At 46.2% G+C, this 26,690-nt stretch overlaps 1 protein-coding gene across 1 annotated transcript in view; it reads left to right on the plus strand.

Moving 5' to 3' along the window:
• The first annotated feature begins 2,768 nt into the window (after window positions 1–2,768).
• Window positions 2,769–26,690, plus strand: part of PAX3 (paired box 3) — a 98,196-nt gene continuing 74,274 nt past the window's right edge. The window contains exons 1-4 of the mRNA XM_043445949.1: window positions 2,769–3,240; window positions 4,542–4,777; window positions 6,112–6,241; window positions 7,415–7,549. Of these exons, the coding sequence (XP_043301884.1) occupies window positions 3,156–3,240; window positions 4,542–4,777; window positions 6,112–6,241; window positions 7,415–7,549 (586 nt within the window). The 5' untranslated portion in view covers window positions 2,769–3,155. The remainder of the gene's footprint in view (window positions 3,241–4,541; window positions 4,778–6,111; window positions 6,242–7,414; window positions 7,550–26,690) is intronic.

The raw sequence follows: 26,690 nt of genomic DNA on the forward strand, positions 1-26,690 counted from the left end.
AGAAATAAGGGGAGGCCCAAGCTTTCGAAGACAGGGAAGTAGGGGCTGGAGTGTAGAATCAGGTGCCTTCTTGAGAAACCAGGTGGGAACCAGTAACCACTCTGCCCTCTGGTGACCAGCACTCAAGTGATGCGAGACAGCCTCCCTCCCCCTGTCCCCCTCCCCCATGTCTGACTTGACTGCAGTGGGCATCACTGGCTCGGGAGTCTCAACCAACACTGCTGTCCTGGCCCTCCCAAGTCAGACTTCAGGTCTACCAATCTCAGGGAATTTGGACTCTGGGGAATTTGGAAGTGATCCCGCAAGCTTATAGGCCCAAGCACCTGAGGGTGTCCTCCCACCCATCTCTCGGTCTTCAGGTTCCTCTAGCTGTTGCCAGGGTGGGGAAGAGTCGAGTTAGCTGGTGGCATCTAAACGCCAGAGCACTCTGGTGGGTGGGGGTGGGGGGAAGTCCGGGAAAGAGAGATTCCTGGGCCACAGGTCCCCACCCCACTCTCTCTGGTTTCCATTTGTACATTTTTATAGCAAGGGGTGGTCGGTTTATGGATGTGCGTGCTGGCCGGGCACCTATGGGCATTCGAAATCAATTTCAATCAGCAGTATCCCCATTCAAGGGTCCTGCCGGCTCTACGGTTGCAAGGAGGATGCAAAACCTGGGAGAGTGAGTCTTTGGCTTCGTGTCCCTTCACGGATCCGTGGGCCCTGGGAAGAGAGAACGTCCCAGGAGAGAGTGTTGGGTCCACGGGGAGAGCTTGAAGACCAAGCCCTCGGCTCCGCAGCAAATGAGACACAGCCCTGGCCGTTCTTTAAGTTTGTTACACCGTCATTGCCGGTGGTGGGGAGTGGTTCCCCGGTTCCTTTTAACTGCGAGTTGAGTTTGCATTTGCTCCCGTGAAACGCACTTTGGGTACCTCCCTCCTCCAACAAGAACCAGGGACCCTAGAAGGTGTTCTTGCTGCTCCGCTCAAGCTTTAGTGGCAGAAAACTTGGAAAAAGCCCAGCTCTTGAGAAGTAGCGTAGGAAACAGGACACAGGCTTTGGTGGCCCTCAAGTGTGCAAGAAGGAAGTGAGAACGTTTTCCCACTGACGAACTGAATCATTTTGTGTAAAACCAAGTTAAACAGGGCTGCATGCTAATCAGCATCCCTCCAGTGTAATGCGAATGCATGGGGCCTCCCCCCTTGGGTGGGTGAGGGGGTGTCCAGACTTTTTCTGGTGTCTCCATTGCCTGTCTCCCATTGCTCAGAGGGTCAACCAAACCTTTTGACTTTGGGCTGAGATGAAAGCTGCCGGCTTTTCCCACTTGCGAGTGGAGTTTTAAAGAGCCGGCTCCCACACAGTTGAGTAGCTCTACTCCCCCCAACCCCCCATCTTGCCTTCTTAGTTTGACTTAATTAGGGGGTGGAGAGTTGGGGTTGGGGGGGGGGTGCTGAGTTCACGTAAAAACTGTCAAATGAGTTGAGGGGGAAAAGGACAAGAGAGGGTGGAGAACTCCAACACAGAAAAAAAAATCAAAAATCGTAAAAGGAAAAAGGGGGAACTTGAAGCCCAGAAGTCATTGTTTCCTTTATTTCAAAGGGAAAAACCTGCCCGATTCTCATCCTTTTGATTGATTAAGGCCCTGAATACCTCGCAGGCCCAGAGTGACAGTCTCTGAATAGACTCGAGCGAATAAAGCGCAGTGCAGAGCGCGGGGCTGGCACTCGGGGGTGTGAAGGAGGCGAGTTCGCTGGCACTTACCAAGTTATAAATAAAAGCCTATGCACAATAGCACCTTCTCTAAGGACAGACAGTCTTTACAACACTCCTGGCGTCATATCCTGCTGGGGACACTTCAGCTCCTAGCCAAGACTTTGCTCCTTTTATTTTTCCAGCAGTTTAGTCTGAATACCATAATAAATTCCTGAGAACAAACGCTGCAGCCGGGCAAAACTTTAACATATAGATGAATCTCTGCCGGAGCATTGGGGGATCTGTACCTCTAGATTTAGAGCTGGGACTTCTGAGAGGGTTTTTTTTTTTTAATCAAAAAGAGGAGATAATTTTCTTTCTCTTCCCCTTCCCAGGCTTCGGGTAACCAGGACTGGGGCCTCCAGCCACTACCTAAGTAAGCTTCAGTGTCCCGGCTGCCAGACGGTGAAGACAAAAGAACTTATCAGCACATCCTGGACTCTTTCTGGGAGGAACCCCATAGGGAAGACCCTCATAATAAGCCTAGGCCAAGGGGCATGGGCCAGAGGAAGGAAGACTAAAGAGGTCTGGGGGCTCCAATGCCTTCTCAGTGGAACTGCGCCCCCTTCATTGGCAGTAATCGGAGAAAAATGGGCGAGAGGCAGAGCCACAGGTAGAAAACCAGAGACATAGAGACACACAGAGAGACAGAACGAGAGGACGAGTCAGAGACGGAGGCACAGAGATACAGAGAGATGAGGAGACGGAGAAAGAGAAAGTCAAGGAGAGACATACGTGGAGTGACAGACAGACAGGCACGGATCCCTCCTCAGTCTCGGCATCTCCTCCGTACTGTCTCTGCCGGTTTCCCTGGGTCTACCCTTCTTTCCCCAGGTTAGAGGCGCAGCGCGGGTCCCTCTCCGGGCCGGCCGAGGCTTGGGCACCGCCGGGGATGGGAAGAGAAAGTGGCCGCTGTCGCCCAATCAGCGCGTATCTCCGCCACCCGGGACGGTCTCCCCGTCGGCCAATCGCAGCTCAGGGCTCCTGACCAAGCTTTGGGTGAAAGAACTAATAAATGCTCCCGAGCCCAGATCCCCGCACTCGGTGTCACGACGGGAGGAGACTCAGGCCTGCCACGCTCCCGCCCCCGCCCCCCCTCCCCGGCTCGTTGCCGAGCTCCGAGCCCCCTCCCCAGCGCTCCCAGCCGCGGGGCCGCCGGCCCAGACTCGCACCAAACTTTTCCGCCCTGGGCTCGGGATCCTGGACTCCAGGGGCCTCCCTGCCCAACCCCTTTCCCCGGTTCCACCTCGAGCCTCTCTTTGGACGAAGAGCGAGCAGCCCCCCTTCCCCGGGTCCCTCCTTTCTCTCCAGCCTTTTTGGGGAGGGGCTCTCCACGCTCGGGGGAGTTGCCCGGGGTCGCCAACGCCTGTCTCGTCTATTTCGCCTTCACCTGGATATAATTTCCAAGCGAAGCTGCCCCCAGGATGACCACACTGGCCGGAGCTGTGCCCAGGATGATGCGGCCGGGCCCGGGGCAGAACTACCCGCGCAGCGGGTTCCCGCTGGAAGGTAAGAAAGGGCCTCAGCGCCGCCCAGATCGTGGGTCCGCGGCCAGGCTGCTCCACCCAGCCGGGGTCCCCGCGGGCCCCTTCGGCTCGTCCAGGAGCCCATTCCCGGGGTACCCCCATATCAGGAGGGAACAGTCGGGCGAGATCCCCTCTCGATTTTCTCTGGGTAAACGAAGCGTCCTCTCTCTGTAACTCCTGCCGGAGCTTGGCGGCTAGGCCTGCTCCTGGGCCGGTATGCTTTCGCCTGTTGTTTTGGAAATGCCTTGGTGGGGCAGGGATCAACCGGCTTTTGAGCACCAGCAAGCAACTTCTCAGCATTTTGTGCCCCCGAAGGCATCTCAAAACTACCCCGGCTGTTCCTGTATTCGCTAAACTCTTGTTAATTCTGGAAGGATTTTCTTAGGGGGTGCAAAGTTGTGGTGGCACATGCCCGTGCAGAATCGTGCTGGGAAATTTTTAGTATTAATTGATTCCTTAATTAGGGCCCCATTTATCTCCATCTTCATCTGGAAGTTTCCACAACTTGTTTGGGGGACTGCCTTTCAGTTAGTCTGAAGGTTCTGGACTCCAGGGAGGCAGAAGACCTTGCTAGTCCTTTTTAGGACTTTCTAGATAGTTTGCGAGGTTGGGGCGCCCGAGCCGGGATGCTGACTCTGCCGGCGCCTGGGCTTGGCCCTCAGTCTGAAATAGGATGTATTATTAATAATAATCAGAGCACCAGAGGAGGCGAGGGGCCTTGTGAGCAGACTGGACTGTTGTCTCTGGCCCGAGGTGTAACAGGTGACTCGAGCTGACACCTGCGGCTTGCTTTCACTTGCTTTCACCTTTGGCTGCGGCACTCCTAGGCCAAAACCCAAAGGGTTGTCAACTCCTCCAAGTCTCTTAGAAAGAAAGACACCCCAATTAGACAGGGTTTAATGCCAGCCGCAGAAGGCCTGGGTGAACTTCTCTCTGCAGGGAGGCTGTTCCTTCACCAGCCTCCAGGTCTCCCTCCCTCCCCCACCCCTGCAAATTGTCCCCTTTCTTGGGTCCAGAGGGAAGACAGGTTTACTAGAGCGAGTTTATTTTGCCCTGGTTGCTCCTCTCACACAAGATTACATGCCCTTGAACTGCTTAACAGTTTGAACAAGTCTGGTTGAAGTAGGGTCTCAGGTTGGGAGCCCGAATGTAGCAATTTCAGTGCTAAGGCTGTAACATGCGGATTGGCCAGAAGAGTGTGAAATTGGGGTTCCTCTTTTGGGCTGCTCTCCTCTCTCCCCAAATGATCTTTCATTTGTCTCTCTTTTTGCCTTCTGTTCCCAGTGTCCACTCCCCTCGGCCAGGGCCGGGTCAACCAGCTCGGAGGTGTTTTTATCAACGGCAGGCCACTACCCAACCACATCCGCCACAAGATTGTGGAGATGGCCCACCACGGCATCCGGCCCTGCGTCATCTCCCGCCAGCTGCGTGTGTCCCACGGCTGCGTCTCTAAGATCCTATGCAGGTATCAGGAGACCGGCTCCATCCGCCCTGGCGCTATTGGTGGCAGCAAGCCCAAGGTGAGCTTGGCCTGGCCCTGGGGGCCTCTTGCCTGTGGGGCCTGGGGGCCTCTTGCCTGTGGGGCGGGAAAGGACTGCCAGCTGGGACTTTCTAAGGTGTTTTTTTCCCAAGTCTGGGAAGGTGTGTGTGTATGTGTGTGTGTTGGGGGAGGGGGTGCCGGTGGAGAGAAGGGTCTACAATGCTGTTTGAGTTGGTACTCCTTGATAAATGCTAAGGAAAAACTCCAGCCTTTTTGCAAAGGAGATAAAGCATTTGTTTTTTATGCCTCAGAATCCTGAAATTCTCATCAAACTGTTTTACTAGGCAGACACCCAGAGCATGCAAGCTGTAGGTGCTCACCTGTTGCTGGTTTCTTCTCCCAAGTATCTCCCCAGCTCCCAGCGACTGCACTGCCCATTCCACATTTAATCCAAGGAGCCACTTTTGGTTTTTGAATGGTTTCGCTCCCAACTCTTCTCCCCAGTTGCCTCCAGTCCCAATTGTCTTCAAGGAATCAAAAGCTAGGGTGATTTGCTTTCTTTGTAATGAGCCGATGACTTGGCTTTTAAAAGGCAGTTTGGTGCTATCCTCAAATTATTTTGGTTCTCCTTACAAAGGGATAGAGAATCACACCGGCTATGGCTGAGTGGGAGGGGATTGCCTACAGCTGTCCTTTTTTCTGGATGTGGGGAAAATCCAATATAATTTTCTGGTTGCCACAGGGCAAAACCAAAAGGAGGGTTCTGGTAAACTGAAAATTTCCAGACAACTGCCTTTCCTTGCGTGCCAGCCCGCTTTGCAACCTCTCTAAGAATCTCTGGAAACTCTTTTTCTTGGGGGTGGGGGGGCGGGAATAAACAGCCTGTCTTTCCAATTATTCATATTTGCTACCACTCTGACTTTTAATGGACACTAACTTTTGTGTTTCATTTTGCTCTTCACTTGAGCTAAAACCTTGAATTCCTTTGGAAAGGCCCAAGTTACAGATCTAACCTGATTTTTTCTGCTCCTCTTTCAAGCCTTCCTTTTTTAGTTTCATTTTCATGTTGATTCAGAGTAAGGGGTTGCCTTTCTTTATTCCCAGGATCAGAAAGTACACCCCTTCCAAGAGGTCATACCTCTTCTTATTTTATCCCAACTGTGAGAGCTGATGTGCGGAGGAGAGGGTTGGGATGGTTTCCTCTGTGTCCCTTTCTAAAGTACACTGCTCAGAGAGTTGGGGTCCTTTTGCTAACCAGGGAAAACTTGCCATGGGGCGCAAGAAGGAGCATCCCGCCAGGCTCAGAGGCGGTGAGGCTGCCATATCGGGCCCAGAGGACTGGGTACCAACGCCGGTCTGCCGGTTCTCTTAAAGCAGGTGACAACGCCTGACGTGGAGAAGAAAATAGAGGAATACAAAAGAGAGAACCCCGGCATGTTCAGCTGGGAAATTCGAGACAAATTACTCAAGGACGCGGTCTGTGATCGAAACACCGTACCCTCAGGTACCAGGCGCATCTGCGTCTTCCCAAGGCGAGGCGTCAGTCGCTATTACGCGGGAGGGCCATCTGAACCATAATCACCCCCAGTGATCGATCGGGACGATCGGGAGGCGGTCCCTCCTGGGTCTCTGAGATATTTACGAACTAGACGTTTTATGAGGGAGTGATCACCTGCTTGTCCTGGGGTTGAGAGACCGCCGCTCAGGGCTCCCCAAAGAGGGTTTCTGTCGAAGGGGCAGGGCAGGAAACGCGAGGCGGAGGCCGAGCGTTTATTAATATTGATGTTCCCTTTTAAAGAGAAACAAATGTTTTGGTAACCCTAACCGAAGGGAGATGGGGCCGCGCCAGCCGAGGCTTCTCTGTGCGCGCACGGGAGGGGAGGCTTCGGCAACGGCCGGGAGATTTTTTTTTCCGGGAGAGTCCCAGGGACCATCCGGCGCCCCCGGCGGCCAGGGGGAGGCGAAGGAAGAAGAGGGGCGAGCGCAGGGCGAGCGCGAGGGCGCGCGGGTTTGTTTTTAATTAAAAGGAAACTCCCTCCCCCTCGCCCCCCCGCGAGAACGAGATATTTCAGAGGATGGATTTGTTTACCAGACTGGAATCTGGAAAAAATAAACCGGGAAGAGTACATTTTCTTTTGATTTTTACAATAGGAAACGATTCTGCAGTTGAAATTTAAACCCTTTATGGTCTCAAAAGAAAAGAAAAAAAGTCGAATTGCAGGGGACGGGTCCGCTCTTGTTCTTCCTGCCATACCGCGAACCGCGGGGCGCAATGCCTTCAGGTTGGGGTGGGGGTGTGCCGGGTGGGCTGGCGGGAGAATTTTCTGAGACTGGAGACCTAGAGACCTGACTGTGGAGTCAGGAGGGAGGCTTCCTACTGGGGAGAGAGGACCGGTACGGCTGTTCCCGGCCCCTAACCCGGAGGTACGAGCTGTCCAGGCTCCGGTCTCCGTGATCCTAGAAGACGATTATGCAATGAGGGGGTGGGGGGAGGTTGAGTGGGAGGGTGAGGAGGGGTGTAGAAGGACAAGGATGCCCAAAGATGCAGGAGGGGGCAGAAGCAAACGGTGCAGGGCAGGCGTTTTTCACCCCCACTCCCATTAGGGGCTGGGGAGCCCCTTCCACATGGTCCTGCAAATCTCAGTCGTTTGCGCCCCCTTCTTCCTCCCGCCTCCAGTGAGTTCCATCAGCCGCATCCTGAGGAGTAAATTCGGGAAAGGCGAAGAGGAGGAGGCCGACCTGGAGAGGAAGGAGGCAGAGGAGAGTGAGAAGAAAGCCAAACACAGCATCGACGGCATCCTGAGCGAGCGAGGTAAGCGGCGGCGCGCTGGGCGGCGCCCTGCGGGCCCGCGCCTCCCGGACTCCACGCTCTGACCTTGGAGGCTTCAGGGCTGCGCCTCGCCGGCTCACGTCACGGTCCCTCCTCGCTAGTATCTACCCGGGTAAGGGCACTGACGAGAAAGACCCGAGATGCACCTTCAATTGAATCCAAAAATCTTCTCTCTCTCTTTTCTGTTTTATAAATCTTTGTTCCGCACCACTCACAGCCCCTCGGAATCTAGAACTACAAATTGCGGTCTGGCTGAGGGACTACCCTCTTGCCCACAGGCTTGCAGGACTGAATCTGAGCAGTTTGGGGCCTGGGGGGCAGTCTTTGAGCCTCCCGAGGTTAAAGGAACTTTTTGTGCCCTTAGGAAAGGCCCCAGAGTCTCCAAAGAGCTTTCTTGATTGGGGACAGGGGGTAGGCAGGGGGGAGAGGAAGAGAGACTCAAAACTCTTGAAGGCAGTAGGTTCTCCAAGTTTCATCACACTGATTGCCTTATAAATGTATATGTGTACGTCGGTGGTTTTTCCTTTGTTTTAAATTGGTTTTCAAGTGCGGTAGGGTTTGAACTGTGTGTGTCTGGGAAGGAAAACAAGCCTAAGATCTCGGTTACAAGCTGAGGGGCTCTGGGATCTCGGGTTTGCAGTGTGGGCACACTTTGTCTTCCCAGGGGTGTCTTCTCCTTGACTGGGATCTGTCAGCCTCAAGAGAAAACCTCCCCTGTGGAGCCTTAAGTGTAGCTTTGGGGTTTTCTTCAGAGCCCCACGGAAAAAGTCAACCCCATGGGAGTTGAACGGGGAAGGGATCTCTGGCACAAGGAGAGTCTCCGCAGTTTTGCCTCTCAGCACTTTTGGCCTGGGGGACAGTTGCACCTCTTCCAAGGCCCAAAGAGTCGGGAGTTGCCCGGTGTCCCCACCCACGCATGGCCTTCCCTTGCTGGGGACTGAGACTCCTGAGGCTGAGTGGACTTTTGAGTTGACCTAGAAGGGCAGGCGGTGCTCCAGGTGGGCTTGGAGCGATCACCTACTTGGATCTGAGACCCCCGCTGGTGGTGTCCTGGGTAGTATTGTGGGTCAGGAAACTGGTTGCTTCTTTTACTTCCATTGCTCAACTCCAGCGCAGACCACTGGCCCTCTGGAGCCGGCAGCTTTACAAATCAATACAAAATCTGGACACAACCTTGAAGAGACACAGACTTAGACGTTACAAATCCAAACCACAGGGCTAAACTGATGCCTAGGTGCTCTGGCACACGCAGGCAATCAAGACATAAAAATCCAGGGCAGGGTGAGCAGAGAAGACACATACCCTGTGGCTTCCCTCCTTTGAAGCAGGGGTCTCACACAGACTCAGTGTAAGCCCTTCTTTTTGGAGGGGTGCCTTTCTGCCCTGGTCATTGAGAGGATGCCTGGCTTTTAGTCCTGGTCTAACTGCTGTATTGGAGGTGCTGGGGAGGGAGGAAGGGGAGAAGCCAGCCAACCCCAAACCCACCGGGACCCTGCAGGCAGTGAACCCAGAGGGAGGCTTGGGAAGGGGGGTGGAGGTGGCCAGGCTTTGCTACTTGTTGCTGGAGGCGCCTGCGCGGCAGCTCCACCGCTCCCTCACCACACCAGCAACCGAGGGCCCAGGAGACAAAACGCCCCAAATGAGCTGGTCAAACATTTGTACAACTTTTCCAGCTTTTACAAAGAAGGCCTTCTCTACACAATCTACACTTGGAGATGAACTTGGGAGACAAAGCCGGGAGAGTCCATTGAAACTCACACTTTAGCTCGGCCCAGACAAAGCTCCCGCTCGCAGCAGCTTGATGTGAACAAAGGAAGGCAACCTTTTTATAATTCAAGGAGAAAAGAAGAGAAAACAGCCCCACAAAGGGCCGAGAATAGACATTATGGGCTTGCAATGAGGGATGAATTATTCAATGAGCCCCAAGAGCTGCTGCGCCAGGAAGTTTTATGGACTCTCCAGCCGTGGAAAAAGTGGCCATTTCACCTACAAAATGTTTCTAGTCTTTCGCCCCGTCTAGCAGGGACTGCTGCCATTCAAGGGCAATTGCTACCATTTTTAAAAGCAGAGTATTCTCCCCAGCGGGGCTGAACCGTTGAAAACACACACATACACGCACCTCGGAGGCTGAAGTCTAATTTAATTTGGGGTTGTCAAGCAAGAGGCAGCGTCAGTCTCTTCAGCGCCTCTAGCTCCTTTTCCAGATGAGCCCTGGAGGGCAAGAGGGGCCCAGAGAAAGGACAGAGTGGAGTGGAGTTGGAAGGGAAGTTTAGAAATCTCAAAAAAAAAAAAAAAAGATTCCCTGTCGTTTGGGCAGCAAAAGTCCCACGCTGCCCGGCTCGGAAAGTAGAATGAATGTTCATAAAGGGGTCTGAGCTCCCAGGCGGGCTCAAGGAGGGCCGTTTGAGCGTCCTGAGCAGAGCGCCGCGCACTCTCTGAAGCTTCCAGATTCCTTTTCGGCCTGCCGGCTGTTGCTAACTGGCTTTTCTCGGGTCCATCTTTCTACTTGTCAGAGACTAGGATATAGGGTGAGAGGCACCCTGAAAGAGGTCAGAAGAGCTCTCGTTTTTCTCCTCAGGGTCGCGTTCTTGAGGGCCCCATTCACTTTCCCAACTTTGCCTTGTGCCTTGCCCCATCCAAGAAGAGCGTGGCGGACCGACCCGGTGCGCGCAGACCAGTGCGCCCTGGCACGCAGCAGTCTCTGCGCGCCCCTCCTTGGATCTGCACCTCCAGCTGTTTTGCCAGGGTGTAAGGAGAGGGTTAGGCGGCCAGGAATCCCGCACCCTTCCCAGGACCTTCTTCACTCCCCTTCCTTCCCCTCCCCAGTCTGCACCGAGAGCCGACCCGGCGCAGCCGGAGGAACCCAGCCCCGGTCGCGGCAACTGGGGGGCTGTGGGCACGGCCCGCGCCGCGGCCACTCAATGGGCGCCTCTGTTCCTCCCCCGGCGCGGCGGAGCGGGCCCGCGGGCGCCGACCACAATGGGCACGGCCCCCACTACTGCGCCCTGAGCCAAAGCGCCGCGCCGCGCCGCCCCCTCCCCTGCGCTCCGGCCGGCTCGAAGCTTAGCTCGACGGGCTGCAGCCGACTCAATTGCCTCCTTTATGTCCTCCTCACTTTCATCTAGACACAGCCCGCCTCCCCCTCCTTCTTCTCTTTTTTCCCCCTTCCTTGCCTGAGGCTCACATTAGTGAAATTTCTGCAACCTCCCCCCATTTTTTTTTTCTTCTTCTTATTTTAAAGAAAGCCCTTAACACAAAAGCGGTGACTAATCAATAGAAACTGCTCCTTCATCAGCTCCTCCCCCCAGCCTCCTCCTCCTCCTCCTCCACCAGCGGCAGGGTGACGCTTTTCCTGTTTGTGAGTTTTGGGAAACATTTTTGCTTTGTGCCGTAATGGAATTAGAGGACAGATGAGGACTGTAAATGGACACGCGACTGCAAGACTCGCGCTTAAATATTTAGATGCAAAGTTACAATTACTGACTTGTTGCAGCAGCTTTGAAGTGGCAGCTCGGGGGTGCAGGGGGAGAGAGGCCAGATTGCCAAATTGATGTTTTGATTGGGGCTGGAGATACACTTTCATAGGACCCTAACCCTTTTTAAGAATCACCAGTGAGCGTGGGAGGTTTGCAACAATTTCAAAGTTTGAGCCAAGAGACCCAAGCATAGGTCTGTTGGAGCTTACCCTTCTTTTATATCGATCCCTTTCAGTTTGACATTTATGAAAAGCACTGTTTTGTTTTGTTTGAGAAAGTAAAAGTGACAAGTTTTGCTCGAGTTTGCAAACTTGTGAGCTTTTCTAAAATTAACGAAGACGACGTCATCTTTTCAGCGGGGCATAGGATAAAACAATTCAACACGTACTGAAGTTTTAAAGGTTCTGGAACGATTTCGTTTCCTGTGGGATCATGAACATTTTATCATTAATGGGAGCATTACTGAAATCGAGGGGAACGGAAGGCAGTTTCGTGTCTCCCCCCCTCCACCCAACCCCACCAGTTAGCGGGGAAGGACTTTTTGGCGCGAGGCAAAGGGCGGGGGGCAGGCGGGGGCGGGGAGGGGGGAAAACTTTCCCACAGATTAAAATCATGAGCTATAAGATCTTAGGTTTGTGGCATCGGAACCTTTATTAAAGTGGACAGCCCGCTCTCCATTTGTCAGAATCACGAATTTGAACCCTATGTCGTCTCTTGTCTTTGGGGGGTAAATTTCATGTTTTTTGAAGCCCTTAAAATACTCAACAAGGAAATATCACCCATTTAAAAATCTATGGGAAATACCAGAACTTGAATTAAATTGAAACAGCACGCTGTGTTCTTTTCGAGGAGGTAACGGTAACAATTTTCCCGTTGGACCGATTTGAAAGGAAGCAACCGAGATCAGATTGTAGCTTTCTTTTTCGCTGGTTGGTTTTGTCTGGTTGACTGCTGTCGGCTTACTTTATAGCCTTATTGAAAACATGCAGATTTTCTAATTAATGCTTGAAATTGTATGTTTATTTTGAAGTTTGATTTGCTGGGTGATAGCACCGGAACGGAGACGTTGGGGCTTCAAGTGCGTAATAATTACTGAAGGGTCATTTAAGAGTCCCCAGGGCTATGCAATAAAACCCATCCGCGCGGCGAGGTGGAACCAGCAAGTGCGCCTGGGTTCAAGGGGTGGAATATGCGGAAATTCATCAGGTGAATAGCAGTGTCGCCACCGAACTCAGATTCAACGTTCATGAGTATATGTATTTTGAGAACAACAACAAAAATCCTTCGTAACCATGAGGTTAAATGTTAACGTACGCAGATAGTCAGTAAATGTTAAAAGCCTCAATAACAGCAACAAACAAATGGTGAGAGTTTCGTCAGGGTTGGGGGCAGAGTAGGGTCTGTTTGGTAGGGTCCTGCTCCCAGGTAATTTATTTATGCGGGTAAATAAAGATTAAAGAACCATTAAGAATGTACATATATAACTAACAAGACAGTAAAAGGCAATTAAGCAGTCAGTGTAATGCCTTATCTCACTGGCTGCTCTGGGGTTGTTTTACAACAAGGAATTAAAATCTGAAAAGGAAGTTTTCAGCAGCTCTGGCCAAATATTGATTAAGTAGCTGTTTGTTGATACCATTGTTACGCATTAAAAGGCCAGGATCGCGGCCTCTCAGTGGCCATCTTCCATTGTGAAGGATTCTTAACCACTGAGATCAAAGCGGGATCATTTCAACTTATCTGTCTTGGAAAATCCCCCTTTTCCTCTGAAACCTCTAAGGAGGATTGACCAAATTCTCTTTGAGAAATAGGAACCGAAACCAGTTACATGTCCTAGGTTTGTAGAGAAGAGATTCATGGGGTGTTTTTAATTATCCTATGGTGATTTCTTGTTTAAAACTTAAGCTAAGATGGTGAATTTATCATCAAATAGATTCTCCTTGGCGGGGAGGTGGTGGGAGGCATGGAAGCTAAGATTCCAGTGTCCACTAAATTTCTAAATATGGAAGTTTTACTGAAGTTGCCTTCCAAGCTGGAATGATGTAAAGGCAAGATGTCAGAGTTTTATGTAAAACTAGGTGGGGAATAATTAAATACACAGGAAACTGGGAGTTAGATTAACTGCATTTCCCTACATATGTTTCCACAATTTTTTCTGTTTATGGATGGTTAGATGAGTCCCATGTATATTTTTAAACCTCCTACAATGTAGGAGCAGATATGTGTTTGTTTGTGTGTGTAGTTTGTGCATCGTTAGAGTTTATTTATAAGTCGGTCACTATGAATTATGCTGGCAGTAAACTATACCCAGTTGCACACACACACAGAAAGGTTTATTTGTCCTGTGGCTTACACTTTCTAGAGTCATCAGAATTTGAAGTAACAGCACAGCTTCTCAATTCATACTCAGCACTGCTGTTGAATGCTAGGAAAAATATTTCCCTGAATAATTTTATTACTTTTTTGGACTGTTGATTTTTCGATGAACTGCTAGACTTTTTTTTTTTTTTTGGTTTAAGAATTCAATATATTTGGAAAGATTTTTCTTTTATTATGAGAGCTAAAATTCCTGCAAAGGCTCTTTTGGAAATACCATCTCTGTGCTTAATTTGCAAATTCCAACAAATCACTCTAACTGAGGTTGTGAAATTTATGCCAGATTCGGCTTTGGATATTCAAGTGAGCATCATGGATCTGCCTGTGGGAGGGGGGGCCAGTTTTCTGAAGCCCTTTCTCTGTGTTCATTTCATCATTACTAAATAATTGTGCTTAGAGACTGATTTTTATTTTATTTTATTTTATTTTACTATGTCATTCACTCTTGAGCAAGATGAATCTTGACATACAGAGTCAGAATCATTAGTGAGTATTTTCTAACATTTTCTATTATAATTCCCAATTAATTAATAATCTATCTGTGCTCAAATGTCCTTTGAAATAGTCCCAATCGTTGCGCATTGGGACAACTGCCTGAAATAGATTAAGCTGCAAGTTTGAGTCAGTGCAGATTGATTATGACTGCCTTGTCCTGGGTCCAGATGCAGTGCTAGAGAATTCTTTGCTTCATTTTTCACGTATATGTGTATTTCATGTTTCACGTACATGTGGAGTGAAAGTGACTGTCCCCTCTTGGATATCAGGCTATGTGTTCATACACTGCCAGGGGGACACAGAGTCATACTCTGAGTGGAGCCTGACCTCAGTACCAAGGCAGAATTACTGACTTTGACAGTGGGCTTATGTTAATTATATCTCAATAAGGTTAGAAAAAATATTTGATGTTATTGTTGAAATAAGAAAGTGCTGGCTGCCTTAGCTGGAGAATTGTGATTGAAGAAAGTGAGAGGGAATTTCAGAAGTTGCTATTCTCTTGGAAGATGCACACCAAAGTGGGGACAGAGGACCATCCTCTACTCTGCTGGGAATGGTTTCCTCACCCCATTCGTCCTGCTCTCGGGTGGAGAGTGGCACAGTTCTGCTTTCAGCTTTATGTTGTGGTATTGGGCCAAATGCTAACTCCAATAGTGTTGAACTTTTGCTGGATTTTGTCTCTTTCCTAAGAAAGCATCCTCTCACATTGTCTGTGATGGAATTATGCCCTCAAATGAACAGAATATACTTTCCAGTTTGTGTATGGAACATGCAGTTATCAAAATGCCCGTTAGGATTATAAAACCTTTATTTAAGACAGATGAGTTAGAAGTTTCACCAGTGTCAAAGGGAATTATGAAAACCATGGAAAAGAGTTGTTGAAGACAGTTGAGCAATAAAAGGCTTTACGAATTTTTATCGTCAAATTCAATTTTTCTTCCTTCCTGATAAAGACCAAGGAGACTGACATAATTTCTGCCACAGAAATGGCCACTTCTCTTTAAAGAAGTAATTGTATCTTAATAAAGGATAATGGTGTAAAATTTAGAATTTGATTTGGTATACATTTGTCCTAGAAAAAAATTCCTGAGGAAGAGTTTTACCTTAGATGTCGTATATAACAAAGTTCATAACATTTAAATTTTAGCTGCAGGATTTTAAGTAAAAAAAAAAAAAACCCAAACAACAAAGAACCCCTTCTGTCTGTGGTGAAGCAACTCAATCAAAGTAGGTACTCTGAGTTTTTACTGCAGTGGCTGGGAAACGAATCTTCCCCAGTAAAACAAATTGGAACTCATGACAGGCAATAATAAACCAGCTGTGTTTGTCTCCCTCCACCCAGTTAGTGATTTCTTGATTCTTATGTACTTTTATTTGGCCAGCTTTACTGTATCTACAATAGTATATTAATATAAACTTTTGATTCTAGGAACCAATTTCCCACTCGTTCTGGATCTGATTCCATTGGATCTGTTTTAAAATAGCTGATCAAAATGCTTTGTGACAAGAGTGGAAGACTCTTCTTGGCGGACTAACATAGGTTTGAGGGAGAGAGGAAATACCACTGACTTTCAGCATTAAAAATTTTAAGGATCATATTGGAATTCAAATCGCACAGCTAAGGAGGCTTAAGTGGAAATTTAAAAAGATTTTATAATCAGATGGTAGGCATATTTCTGGAAACAACTGCAGAATTCGGTGTGCTTGGCCTTATGTCATTAGATGGAAACAATAAGTATGTTAGGATAGAATAGCTAAGAAAGGAAAGTTAATGGCTTTGTGCAATTTACCTTACAACATGGAATTGGTTTTTGTATACTTTCACAGTCAACACTTACATGGTCATGTACAAATTTACATTTTTTACAGAAAGCCTGGCTTATGATTTTTACAAGTACACAGATAAAGGAGAAGTACAGCCACCATACTTATGTCTTTTTTTTTTTGGCAAGCTCTAATATGAACTTAAACTTACCCAGTCAATAGGCACTTAGGCATTGTCTGGGGGTATTAGCATAGTTTTTATTTCTTTTATAGGGTTTATCTTAAAATAAAAATCTTATTTTTAAACAGTTATAGACCCAGAGAGTCTATTTTCAAACACATATTAAAAAATTCTTCCAGTATTCAAATATATTATCATGATTGAGAAAATCTTGGCCTCAGGGTGTGTGTGTCTCCCAGTTACCACGGTTGAGCTTAACCTGAACTAAAGAAAATTAATTGGTCCAATTCATTTTATTATAAAAAAAAAAAAAAAGCAACAGGTTCCTTCTTTCTGAATCCCCACTTGGCTGGTTTCCTGACTGAGGTTCACTAATACAATTGAGTGTTTCTTGTCTGACTTAAACACACCCCAAAGTCCTTTTTCATGTCTTTGTTTGCCTTTAAAAGCATAGCACCCAAGGTAAAAGTAGTCTGTCTTACAGCACTAATTTTGCTCTAAAATTGAGACCAAGCACATTTTGGGTATGATCCCTTGAACTTCAGTTTCGACAGCTGGTAAGATGGGGGCATGTTATACCGTACCAATTTCCCAGAGTGATATGAGAATGAAACGAGAAGGTGTAAGTTATACCTATCTCATAGGACAACTCAAAACCTTGTAGGGGGAAAAAACTCTGAACTTGCAGAAAGTGACTAGTCTGCTGGCAGATGGGCTCTGCCCAAGGGCAGATAAAAGCTTAATTCAGGCTTAGGAGCAACAATGAAGACCAATACACATAAATGCACACACTCACGCACACCACAAAATCCACTTTCACTGGGTCAGAAAAAAATGAGTTTATAAGAAACTCTTTAATAGAATAGTCTGTATTGATTTAATAGATATGAAAAATAATAACATTCAAAAACCATTTGCTGGGATGTCAAAGATATTTCTTAATTACTTTCTTTCCTGATCTGAAAGTTTATTTTTCTCTCTTAGACTAACTTGGTTGTTGAAAACTCTTCCAAATCAAACTTTGTTTTCTTTGTGTATTTGCACAAGTCTTCCCCCACTCCCCTCATTAAACTGACAAATAAATTGCTTTTTGAAAATGGATCTCATCTCTACGTTCTTACTCCTGAAATCCTGGCGCAATCCTTTGTTTGTGTTTGTATAATTCCTCATCATGTCCCTTCTTCAGCCTGCTTCCTTGTTCTAAAATGTCTTTATGGCTCCGCACGTGAGATGGTGTGCGTTCTTAAAGCTTTCTGCATGATTCTTCTTAATCTCTCTCTTTTAAAATTTGAGTTCGAAATATTAAGGAAATTTTCCAAAATAGCATTTGTTAAGCTGGGGGCAGGGGATACATTTCAATGACCTTGCTATTCAGTTTTACTCTGTCTAGTCCCCAAAGCTGGGGACTTCTATGTGACTGGGGTGCCATGCAAGAATGAAAAGAAAGTAGCCTGGTTTGTAAGACTGGGCTGGGGGATGCGGCTGGAGAGCTCCTGCCCGTGCTTCCCCCGCTGGAGCAGCTTGCCAGTGCAGCCACTGGAGAGAAGGAAGGTTGTTTTCTTATCCCCGCATGCACTGGGCTGACCTGTCTCTGAAATAGGTCAGGCTGGGGCACCGCCAGTTTATGCAGCTGTCGCGGCTTAGGCGTCTCAGCGGGCAGCCCGGCTCCTTGGCCAGTCGGCCCCCAGTGAACTGATAAAAAATTCGCTGGCGAGCCCTGGGCCTTCCTTCTGGACCGTGCTGGCCCCCTGAAGGCTTTTAGAGGCAACAGGACTCCAGGATTATGGGGGCCAATGCTCAGCCTCAAAAGGGAAGCACTCTTTTATTCCAAGGATTGCCCTCTTGTCCATCCGAACACGCAAGTGAAAAATATATGCTTTGTCAGATGGCATTTTAATTTTTAATTGTTTATTTTTTGACTGTACCATGTGGCATGTGGGATCTTTGTTCCCTGACCAGGGATCGAACCCCCACCCCCTGCATCGGAAGCATGAAATCTTAACCGCTGGATTACCAGGGAAGTCTCCAGATTTTTAAATCACATTTATTTCTGATGGGGTAAACCCTTTACTCTGTACATAATTCAAAAGATAGAAATGGATATACAGGGACAAGTTTCCTCTCACCCAAGTCACTCAATAACTTGACTGTCTTTCTAGAGAGCCTGTATAAACAAGCAATTGTATTTCTTTCTCTCTTAAAAATATTCTCTCCTCCTTTGTTTGCACAAATGGTAGCCCACTGTAGAAACTTTTCTGTGCTTTGCTTTCCCGCACCCCCTCCCCCACCTTCAAATATATCTCTGCCATCACTCACATCAGAGGCTGAGGGTCTCTCCTTGGCCTGTTTGTATAGCTGCATAGTATTCCATCCTGTTGGCAAATGATGATTTATTTACCAGCATTTAGAGTATTTCCACACTCTATTTCCACAGCACCATTTGGCACCTGTGTGAGTTTATTTGTAATTCCTCTGTGATAGGGACAAAGGGAATGACATTAGTGATTTTGATAGCTTTAGTGGAATTTGGGTTCTGCGTTGAGAACAAATGGTGAAGGAATGTTTAGTCAACATGGAGTGTGTGTGGGTTTGCCTGTGGCCACTTGTACGAGAAAAAAGAGACACTTCCTTCTACCACTGTACACAGGTAGGAACATAAGTTTTGAAATTTCTGCTTGGGAAATTCCTCCAGTATTTTGGTATTTCTCCAAATGGAACATTCTCTAAATCCAAGGAAAGGTTTTGCTTTGACTTATTGGTGCCTCTTTTTATTCTATTTTTATCTACTGTTTATTTCACTTTGCCTCCATCGAAACTGGTACACATATGTTAAGCACTTATTTTTCTTTCTATACTGGAAAAATTATTTGTAGTTTTTAGAACAATTCAGAGACAACTTATTCTGATTGTTTAGTTACAAGAGAAATTGTCTCTCAGGGTTACCAAATTAGGTTTGAACTGGTAAGAGAGCAGGTTATGAATAATAAAACAGTCTTCTATTTCTCATTTTTGAAAAAGTGCTGGCCTGTTTCTCTAGGGTTTTCTTGAGTTTGGTAAAGGCTAGTTTTTAAGTCTACAAACTTTTAGGGGGTGTGTATTCATTCCCTTCTAGGCACAAAAGACTTTTTATATTTTTGCACATACCTTGCCTCCCTCAAATCATTTCAGCCTATTTTCCCTTAAATCTGATGCTCAGGAATTCAGTTGTTGATGCTGCTGAGTACCTGGCTTACCTAAGTTGGAAGTTCGAATCTGCAGAATGAGCCAGAAAGAACTGTGTTCCAACTACATGAGAAAAACATCCATCTCCAAAGCCCCCTGAGAAAGCTGGAGATGTGAATGCCAATAAATATTTTAAGGGCAATATTTCAAGTCATTCCTTCTTAGGACTGGGCCTTTCAGAAAAAGGAGAACAAGTTAAATGTTAAGGATTTATTTTTGAAAATCAAAATCTTGATTTGGTTTTTAAAAATAACAGAAAAACAAACACAGGTCTTCCTTCTTGACTGTTCCTGCATCAGCCCCACAGCATGTAGCAGTCTTCTGCCAGACACAAGGCAGGAAAGTGGGTTTTCCTAACGCTAGAACTTTTTGTTTGTGCTTCGATAGAAATGGCTATCTGGGTGCCTTGGTTCTCTTTCTGCTTCCCCTCCAACTGGCTTATGGAACTCCAAAAGAGTCAGTTGGGGATGTAAACAGGCCTGGCATTTAGAGCATCTGCAAAGAGCTGAGAAGAATCAAAAGCAGCTTTTTTCCCCTCTCCCAGCTCTGTGCATAATTTGGATTGAATCAGGCCCATAATTTGTGACATCTGATTACTACCTGCAAAAGTATGCAGCCCTCCATGTAGGAAGGAGGATCTTGGGAGGGTTAATCCCAACGAGGAAAATTGTTGACCTGTTTGTCAGCTTGCTGTGATGCTCTCAACAGAAACTTAGACCATATAAAATCAGTGGTTTTCGGGTCCATGTCAGCAGAGTAACCATACTTTAGATTCTTCACATATCCTCACGTTCTGATCACAGAGGTGAAGAGGGTAGCAGGCTGAGGTGTTCTCTGGGGAATTGGCTTAATATTAGGGAGCAGGGGTTTCGTTGGGAGAGCTGCCCCTTCTGAATTTTAGATTTAAAACTTTTTAAAAAGAGACCCATGAATTCATCTGGAGAAACACTTCAGCTTTCCATTGCAAGAGTCTCAAGTGACTGGGATCTCAGTGCCTGAAATAATTGGATATATTTTGGAAACTTTTAGAACTTATTACATCCTTTCAGACTATTTCTAAGGGGGTAATGATAGCCCATGTCAGGAAGTTGAGCAGATAAATGGGGTCTCTCCCAGTGCATCCTGGGAACTTGCAGTCCTGGATACACAGTACATCCGGGTCGCCTCATAATACATCCGGGGAACCTGCAAGATGCCAGGGCCGAATAGGATTTGGGAAGCTAACCGGGATGGAAACTTCCCAGGTAGTAGATTTGCCTAGCTTTTATTCCTACAGGACTGCATCTGGGGCTCGTGTGCCTGCAACACGTATTTATTAGTGGCCTGTAGAAAAGCAAATTGTGTAGTCTCTTACTAGAAGCCAATGTCTGCTTGTGGTGACTGGCTAGCCCTGCCAAGCTCAGAAATCTCGCTGAAGTTTTGTCTGAAAGAAGAAAGGAAATGAAGGACTGAGGACTTAGCATCAGGTCAGAAACTGTGAAGAACATGGCTGGCTAAGAGTGCAGGGGTGAGGTGGGATGCCTGGTTCGGGGAATTTCTTCCATTTTGTAGGGAATCAGTTCCAGGTAGAGGGCCTGGATGGTAACTCAAGCCCTGACTTATTTTGGATTTAGCTCCTGGGCTTTTTTTTTTTTTTTAATTGGAGAAGGAAATGGCAATCCACTCCAGTGCTCTTGCCTGGAGAATCCCAGGGACAGGGGAGCCTAGTGGTCTGCCATCTATGGGGTTGCACAGAGTCGGGCACGACTGAAGTGACTTAGCAGCAGCCTGGGCTTTTGTCTGAACTTTTTGAGCCTTAACCTCTGTCTTCATCCTGCCTGTGGATAGTGGGTTTTCTTGGGTCATCACGAACATAAAGCCCTTTGCGGGCTGGGAAGGCTGCCTCATTTTGTTTTCATCAGAGGTTCCGTAAGTGGATGTGGAAACAAACAAATTGTGTTCAGGTCAAGTACTCATTCCCTGGCACACCTTTGTGTCATGTGGTTTGTCTTTTTAGAAAAATTGAAACCAACAGCCACTGCACAAGCTTTTATTCCTAGTGGAGTCCTAGCAGATACCTTGGGCAGATAAGGAGAGGAACAATTTCCTTCTTACAAAATACAAATGACATAGAGAGCCGAATTTGGTCTTCATTTTGCTGGTTGGCGAACTTTCATCATTTTATTGAATTACTATAATTTAATGTTACTCGTTTAAAAGTAATGATTTTTTCCCTGAAATGAATCCTTTTTATTTATTTACTTTTAAAATTGAAAGCTCAAATTAAATTCATTTGGGAAGACAATGACTATCTTTCACATTGACATTTCTGGTTCCTGGAAAGTCCTTTCGGAAAAACTTTAGAAGATGGTCACTCAGACCATAGTTTAATAAGTGATGTTCCTGGAACAAGTTTTTTTTTGTTTTTTTTTTTAAGATCATTTATTTGGCTGCACCATTTCTCAGTTGTGGCATATGGAATCTAGTTGCTTGACCTGGGATCAAACCTGGATCCCCTGCATTGGGAGTTCAGAGTCTTAGCCACTGGACCACCAGGGAAGTCCCAAGTTTGGGTTTTTTACAGGGGTGTTTGATAATCTCCCTGCCCTCAATCCTCTGTTCCCAAACTCCTTGAAAATGTTTTTGTCACTTGCGTTTCACGAAGGGCTTTACGGGCTGACCTTGGGTAACAAGGGGGAGGTCAGTCTTGGCTGCTGTTCCCTCTGCTTTCCTGTTTCCCTGCCATCCTGCTTCTTTCTGCCTGGCTTACTCTCTGCTTGTGCACCCTGATTCCACACACACACCTACCATTGCTTCCGCTGAGCTTTATTTTACCTCATTCACATGAAGACTCAACTCTTACCCTTCCTAACGATGTTTGCAGTTTCTAAAAGGCCCCTGGGAGCTGGTCTCCTGGCATAGAGGAATGAACCCCCAATGGCAGAATTCCAGGTACCCATGTAGGACAGCTTTTTGGTGGAAGCAAGGGGCAGGTTTCTGATGCCCCTCAGATCACACCCCAGCAGATACCAGCTTCACTGTGAATGGGCAGGATTAGTTCTGCTTCGAGGAAGCTCTTTGCTGGTGAGTGTGGCTTTCCAGGGCATGGTACCCCACTGAGTACCCAGGGGGAGGCAGGGCCAGGTGGGGCTCAAGAGCATCCTCCCCTGCAGGTGGATTTCCGATGCATCCAGGATGCCAGGGAAGGGCCTTGGCTTGTGTCCTTTGGGCTTTCCAGCAAGAAGCAGGGCCAGAGGAAGGACATACAGCGTCTGTTCTGGCTTGGAGCCAGGGAGGGCACTTTGGGGCTCATCCTGCCTCTGTGCTCACAACCCTCTCCCAGGAAGCAGACATCTGATTTGGGTATCCGTGCTTCTAGTGGTGCCTGGATAGTTGTCGCTGGTCAGAGGAAGTGAGGTTCTCCTCAGAACAGGTAGGGCCCAAGTGGCATTTATGATGGATCCACTGGCTCGGAGAGCTTCTGGAAAGAGCTCTGAAGCACTTCCAGGAGTCTTCCGGAATGCAAGAGTCTCCTAAAGTCTCAGTGCTGGCATTCTGGAGAGCCTCAGAAACATGTGACTTTGGAGGATGTAAGCCACTAGGGTCCCAGGGGGACCCCTGGCATTTGGTCCACATGTGATATATGGGGTTCAGAAACAGCCTGCTGGGTTTGTTGACTCTGATGATCTTGGCTTACTGCTGAGCCCCCAAAGTTGACACTTAGACTTGATTAATGTTTTGCAAGTATTACCAACGGTGCATACGAGCACCTAGAAATAGCCCCCATCTCTCCCAGGCCCTCTCAAGTGGAGGATGAGAGAGGAGTCCTGGGCAGAGGTGGGTTCACCGTGGAGCTGATGAACCTTCAGTTCCAGAGCCCTGCACCTGTGTGCGTCGCTTCCAGGGGCTCTCTGAATTATAAAAGCTTTGGGGCCCATGAAACTGCATCTACTCTTGTCCTCGTTCAGTTTAGTGTGGGAAAGGTAGAGGCTACCTGTACATAGAGTATAGGCCTGGCACAGCTGTGTTTGAGAGCAACGTGATGGTAATAATAATTCTGATACTCAGTTACCCTCCACTTGTATCTTGGCCTTTAAAAGTTTCCAGGATGCTTCCTCATTTCTTATGCCTTGCCTTGTTTATTCATGGAGCCAAAGCCTGTGTCTAGCGATCCAGAGGCGCTGAGAATTTACCCACGCGGCACTCCTACTGTACAGTATTCCCAGTGCTTGCGTGGAGACCCTTACAGGGATCACAGACCAGCTCCATCAGTCTGGAGGAACCTCCATCCACTCACTGCCTATGGGTCGGTGGGAATGACTGTAATTCTGGGGGTGGGGGCTCGGTGCCCGCACCGAGCCAGCTGTAAAGGTGTATTTGGCAATTTTTAGACATTTCTTGTAGGTCTTTACAACTATCACTGTGAACAGGTCGTGTTCCCTCTCTGGACCTCCTTCTCCCTTGCTCTTAAAGATGGAAGCATAGGCTAGGTAAAGATGATGGTCTTTCCCACCCTGGCAGCTAGTGGCAGCTGCGGTCACGTGAAGCTCTCGATAGACTTTGGGAAGGCCCGGGCAGCTGTCTGGGAGACAGTGGGGCCTCAGGCAGTCAGGGAATCGGGGCAAGGATGGCCCCTCAGCGTCTTAGAAGGAGAAGCTCCAGCCTGTTTTCCGTCTCAGGGGAAGGGTAGTGGCGGTGGGCCTTGTTGTACTCTTCAGCTGGCGGCCACACTGGCTTTTCCCCATCCATGTGGGGAAACGCTTGCTTTCTTGGACCTCCTCTCATAGCTGCAGCTTCCAGATGAGGCTGGAAAGGCCTGGGGGTGTTGGCTAGAGAACTTTGCTTCAAGTTAGAGTTACTTAAGCAGGACGGTAACTTTCCTTCTTTCACATCATCTGTGCCTCGACATTTCCCCCGACACCCAGAGAGGGACACAGCTTTCTGGCAGCCGATGAGGTCAAAGCTAGAAACTGCCTGGGCTTGAGGAGAAAATCAAGACAACGGTGCATTCACTTCATCGAATTCTGCTGTCATTTCTTAAACTTAAATGAACAAATTAGCTTCCTCACTCGTAGTTCTCAGAAACTCAATCAGATAAACAAGATTTGTTTTTTTGTTTGAGTTATAATACACATCTATACACATGCAAATTTAAAAAAAAATCATATTTGAATCAATTAAAAATTTCTATACCAAACATTTGGTGAGGAAACTCAAGATTAAATGGGAGATGGTTCACATCTAAAAACTTCTATCGTTTTTTGAGAACTTTGCTATGAAGCATTTTAGAAACTTGGAGAGGATGTAAGAAGTATTTTTTGTTACATTGAAAACAGTTCAAAGCAAGATGTCCTAGCCTAACAAGGGAAGATTTCAATAAATTTTTCCCCCTCACTTTTTTACTTTTATTTTTGTGGAGGAAAATTATTTTAGAAGTCAACACATATTACTTATCAACTTTTAAATATATATTCTGAAAATAGACAATGGTTCATTCAAATGCTACAGTCCTTAATTACAAAGACCAAATTATAAAATTAAAAATGTAAAATGTGTTGTGAAAAGTTATTTTTTATTTGAGGAATTTTTAGAGTATATAAAATAGCCAATCTAATATTTGCACTTATAACTTTTCCTATGTATCTGAAATCTGTGGCTCTAATTTTGTAGTTTTCTTTATGTTAAGCAAATAGATTTTGTAAGTGATTACTGCTACAACGTATCTACCAATCTTTAAAAATAGAAGCAGAACATTATAAAATGAGAACATCAGGAAGAGAAACTGTACCCCTTTATACATTCAGAATAATAAGTACTACTGTTTACCATATGAAAAAGTTTGTTTCTGTTTTTCTTAGTGATTATCCCAGACTCAGATCAAATGTATTGCAATTTTGAACTTTGAATCACAAATTAAAATTTTTATTTGATAGGAGAGGAAGTCACTACTTGACCTATAGATTAAAGAAGAAATCTGATCTCAGCTACTTTTAGTCAACATTAGAATTTTTATTGAGTAACTCCATACAAATCAAAACAATTCAAATTATTGACTCCCATTTCTGTATCCATAAGCAAACTTCTGACTTACATTGCCACATGAATTCAGTTCCATCAGCTTTGAAGAAGTAGAATTTGTGAGAGTTATGGCATTCATTTGTTTAACATAGCTTGAATAGCCAGATAACTATAAGTTTTAAAATGGCAGGAATTTATAATGCCAAGTTTGGGGTGGTGAGCAGTATTTGATCTGAGTATTTGATTTCTTATACTTATTTTTTTTTCATGTTTTCTTAGGGAAGTGCTAGTTGAGCTTCGAAGAAGACTTGTTATTCTATTTAACTATATAAAAACATTAAAACATTTTAGGGAATGCAAAAATACATATGCTTCAGTTTAAAATATTGAGACATCTTGGATATTTTAATAACATTTCCACTATAAAGTAGCAAAAGCAGACTTTTTAAAACTTTGTACATGAGGTTACATTTGCTGATTAAAGTAATTTGAACACTTTGGAAGGACACTCAGCTTTCTAGTGGTAAGACTTTTTACTATTTTCCATGCTGCTATTTATTTCTAGATAGAGTACCATTATGATCATTTTTGTAACTGTTCAGAGGGACAATTCTTAAAAGTCAATGTGAATGCAAATGTATACGAATGAAAGAAAATGAAATCAACAAATGCTAAAACTAAACAGTAAGATGACATTCTATAAAGTAAATATATATGCCATATAATAATATATACATTAAGTATTTATATTAGTAATACTTAAAGACTGTTATACAATTCCATTTGAATGTTCGACAGGAAAAATAATCCTTTAGGATTTGGAGAAATTGAAACTGTTGATATTTGCAAGGAAAGGGACCCAGAGAGGAGAACACTTTCTAGGGAAGTGAAAGGCATACTTAAACTTCTTCTTCAGAGGCTAAGGATTTTCTGTCTTATATACAGAATGATGAGTACTTCCTGAAGTTGATTTCTCACATTAAGATTAAAAAGATAATTTCCTAGAAAGTGAAAAACAAAACAAAAGCCCACCAAACTCCAAATTCACTTGCAGGATGGATGACGGTTTAGATTTGCTTTTACTTGAATGATGGGAATTTTTTAATGAAGGAAAGTGAACTGAGGAACAAATTCAAGGAATTATAGCACCAACTTTGTTATATTGTGGTTGAATTTTTTTTACTCTATTATAGTCCCAAGAGCTGTCAAATTACCTAAAGAGAACAATGAATTTCTCAACAGAAAACAAAAAGGAAAAAGAAAAAGAAATTACCCAGAGATGCTGCAGCTTACAAAACAGTCACTCCTGCTAGGCTTCATATAGCTTTAAATGCAATTGACTATTAATTCTATCAGACCTAGTTGACTTAAAAGCTAGGATGGATCAGGAGCTGATTTTTGGCATTCCTTCATTTTCCCACTCTTTTGTTCACTTGACACGCAGCTTTTATACACTGGCTTTGCAAGAACCACTGGCATGATCTCTGAACAATCTGTCGGAGGAGGAAAGGGCTCCTCCAACCAGCAGCCAGAGTTTTAATTAAATACTGTGCATCCCGTCTATCTCAAACAGCTGAAGAAAATGCTGTTGGCATAAAGGTACTAATGAACT

Source organism: Cervus canadensis, chromosome 24 (assembly GCF_019320065.1).
Source record: "Cervus canadensis isolate Bull #8, Minnesota chromosome 24, ASM1932006v1, whole genome shotgun sequence".
Taxonomy (NCBI): Eukaryota; Metazoa; Chordata; class Mammalia; order Artiodactyla; family Cervidae; genus Cervus; species Cervus canadensis.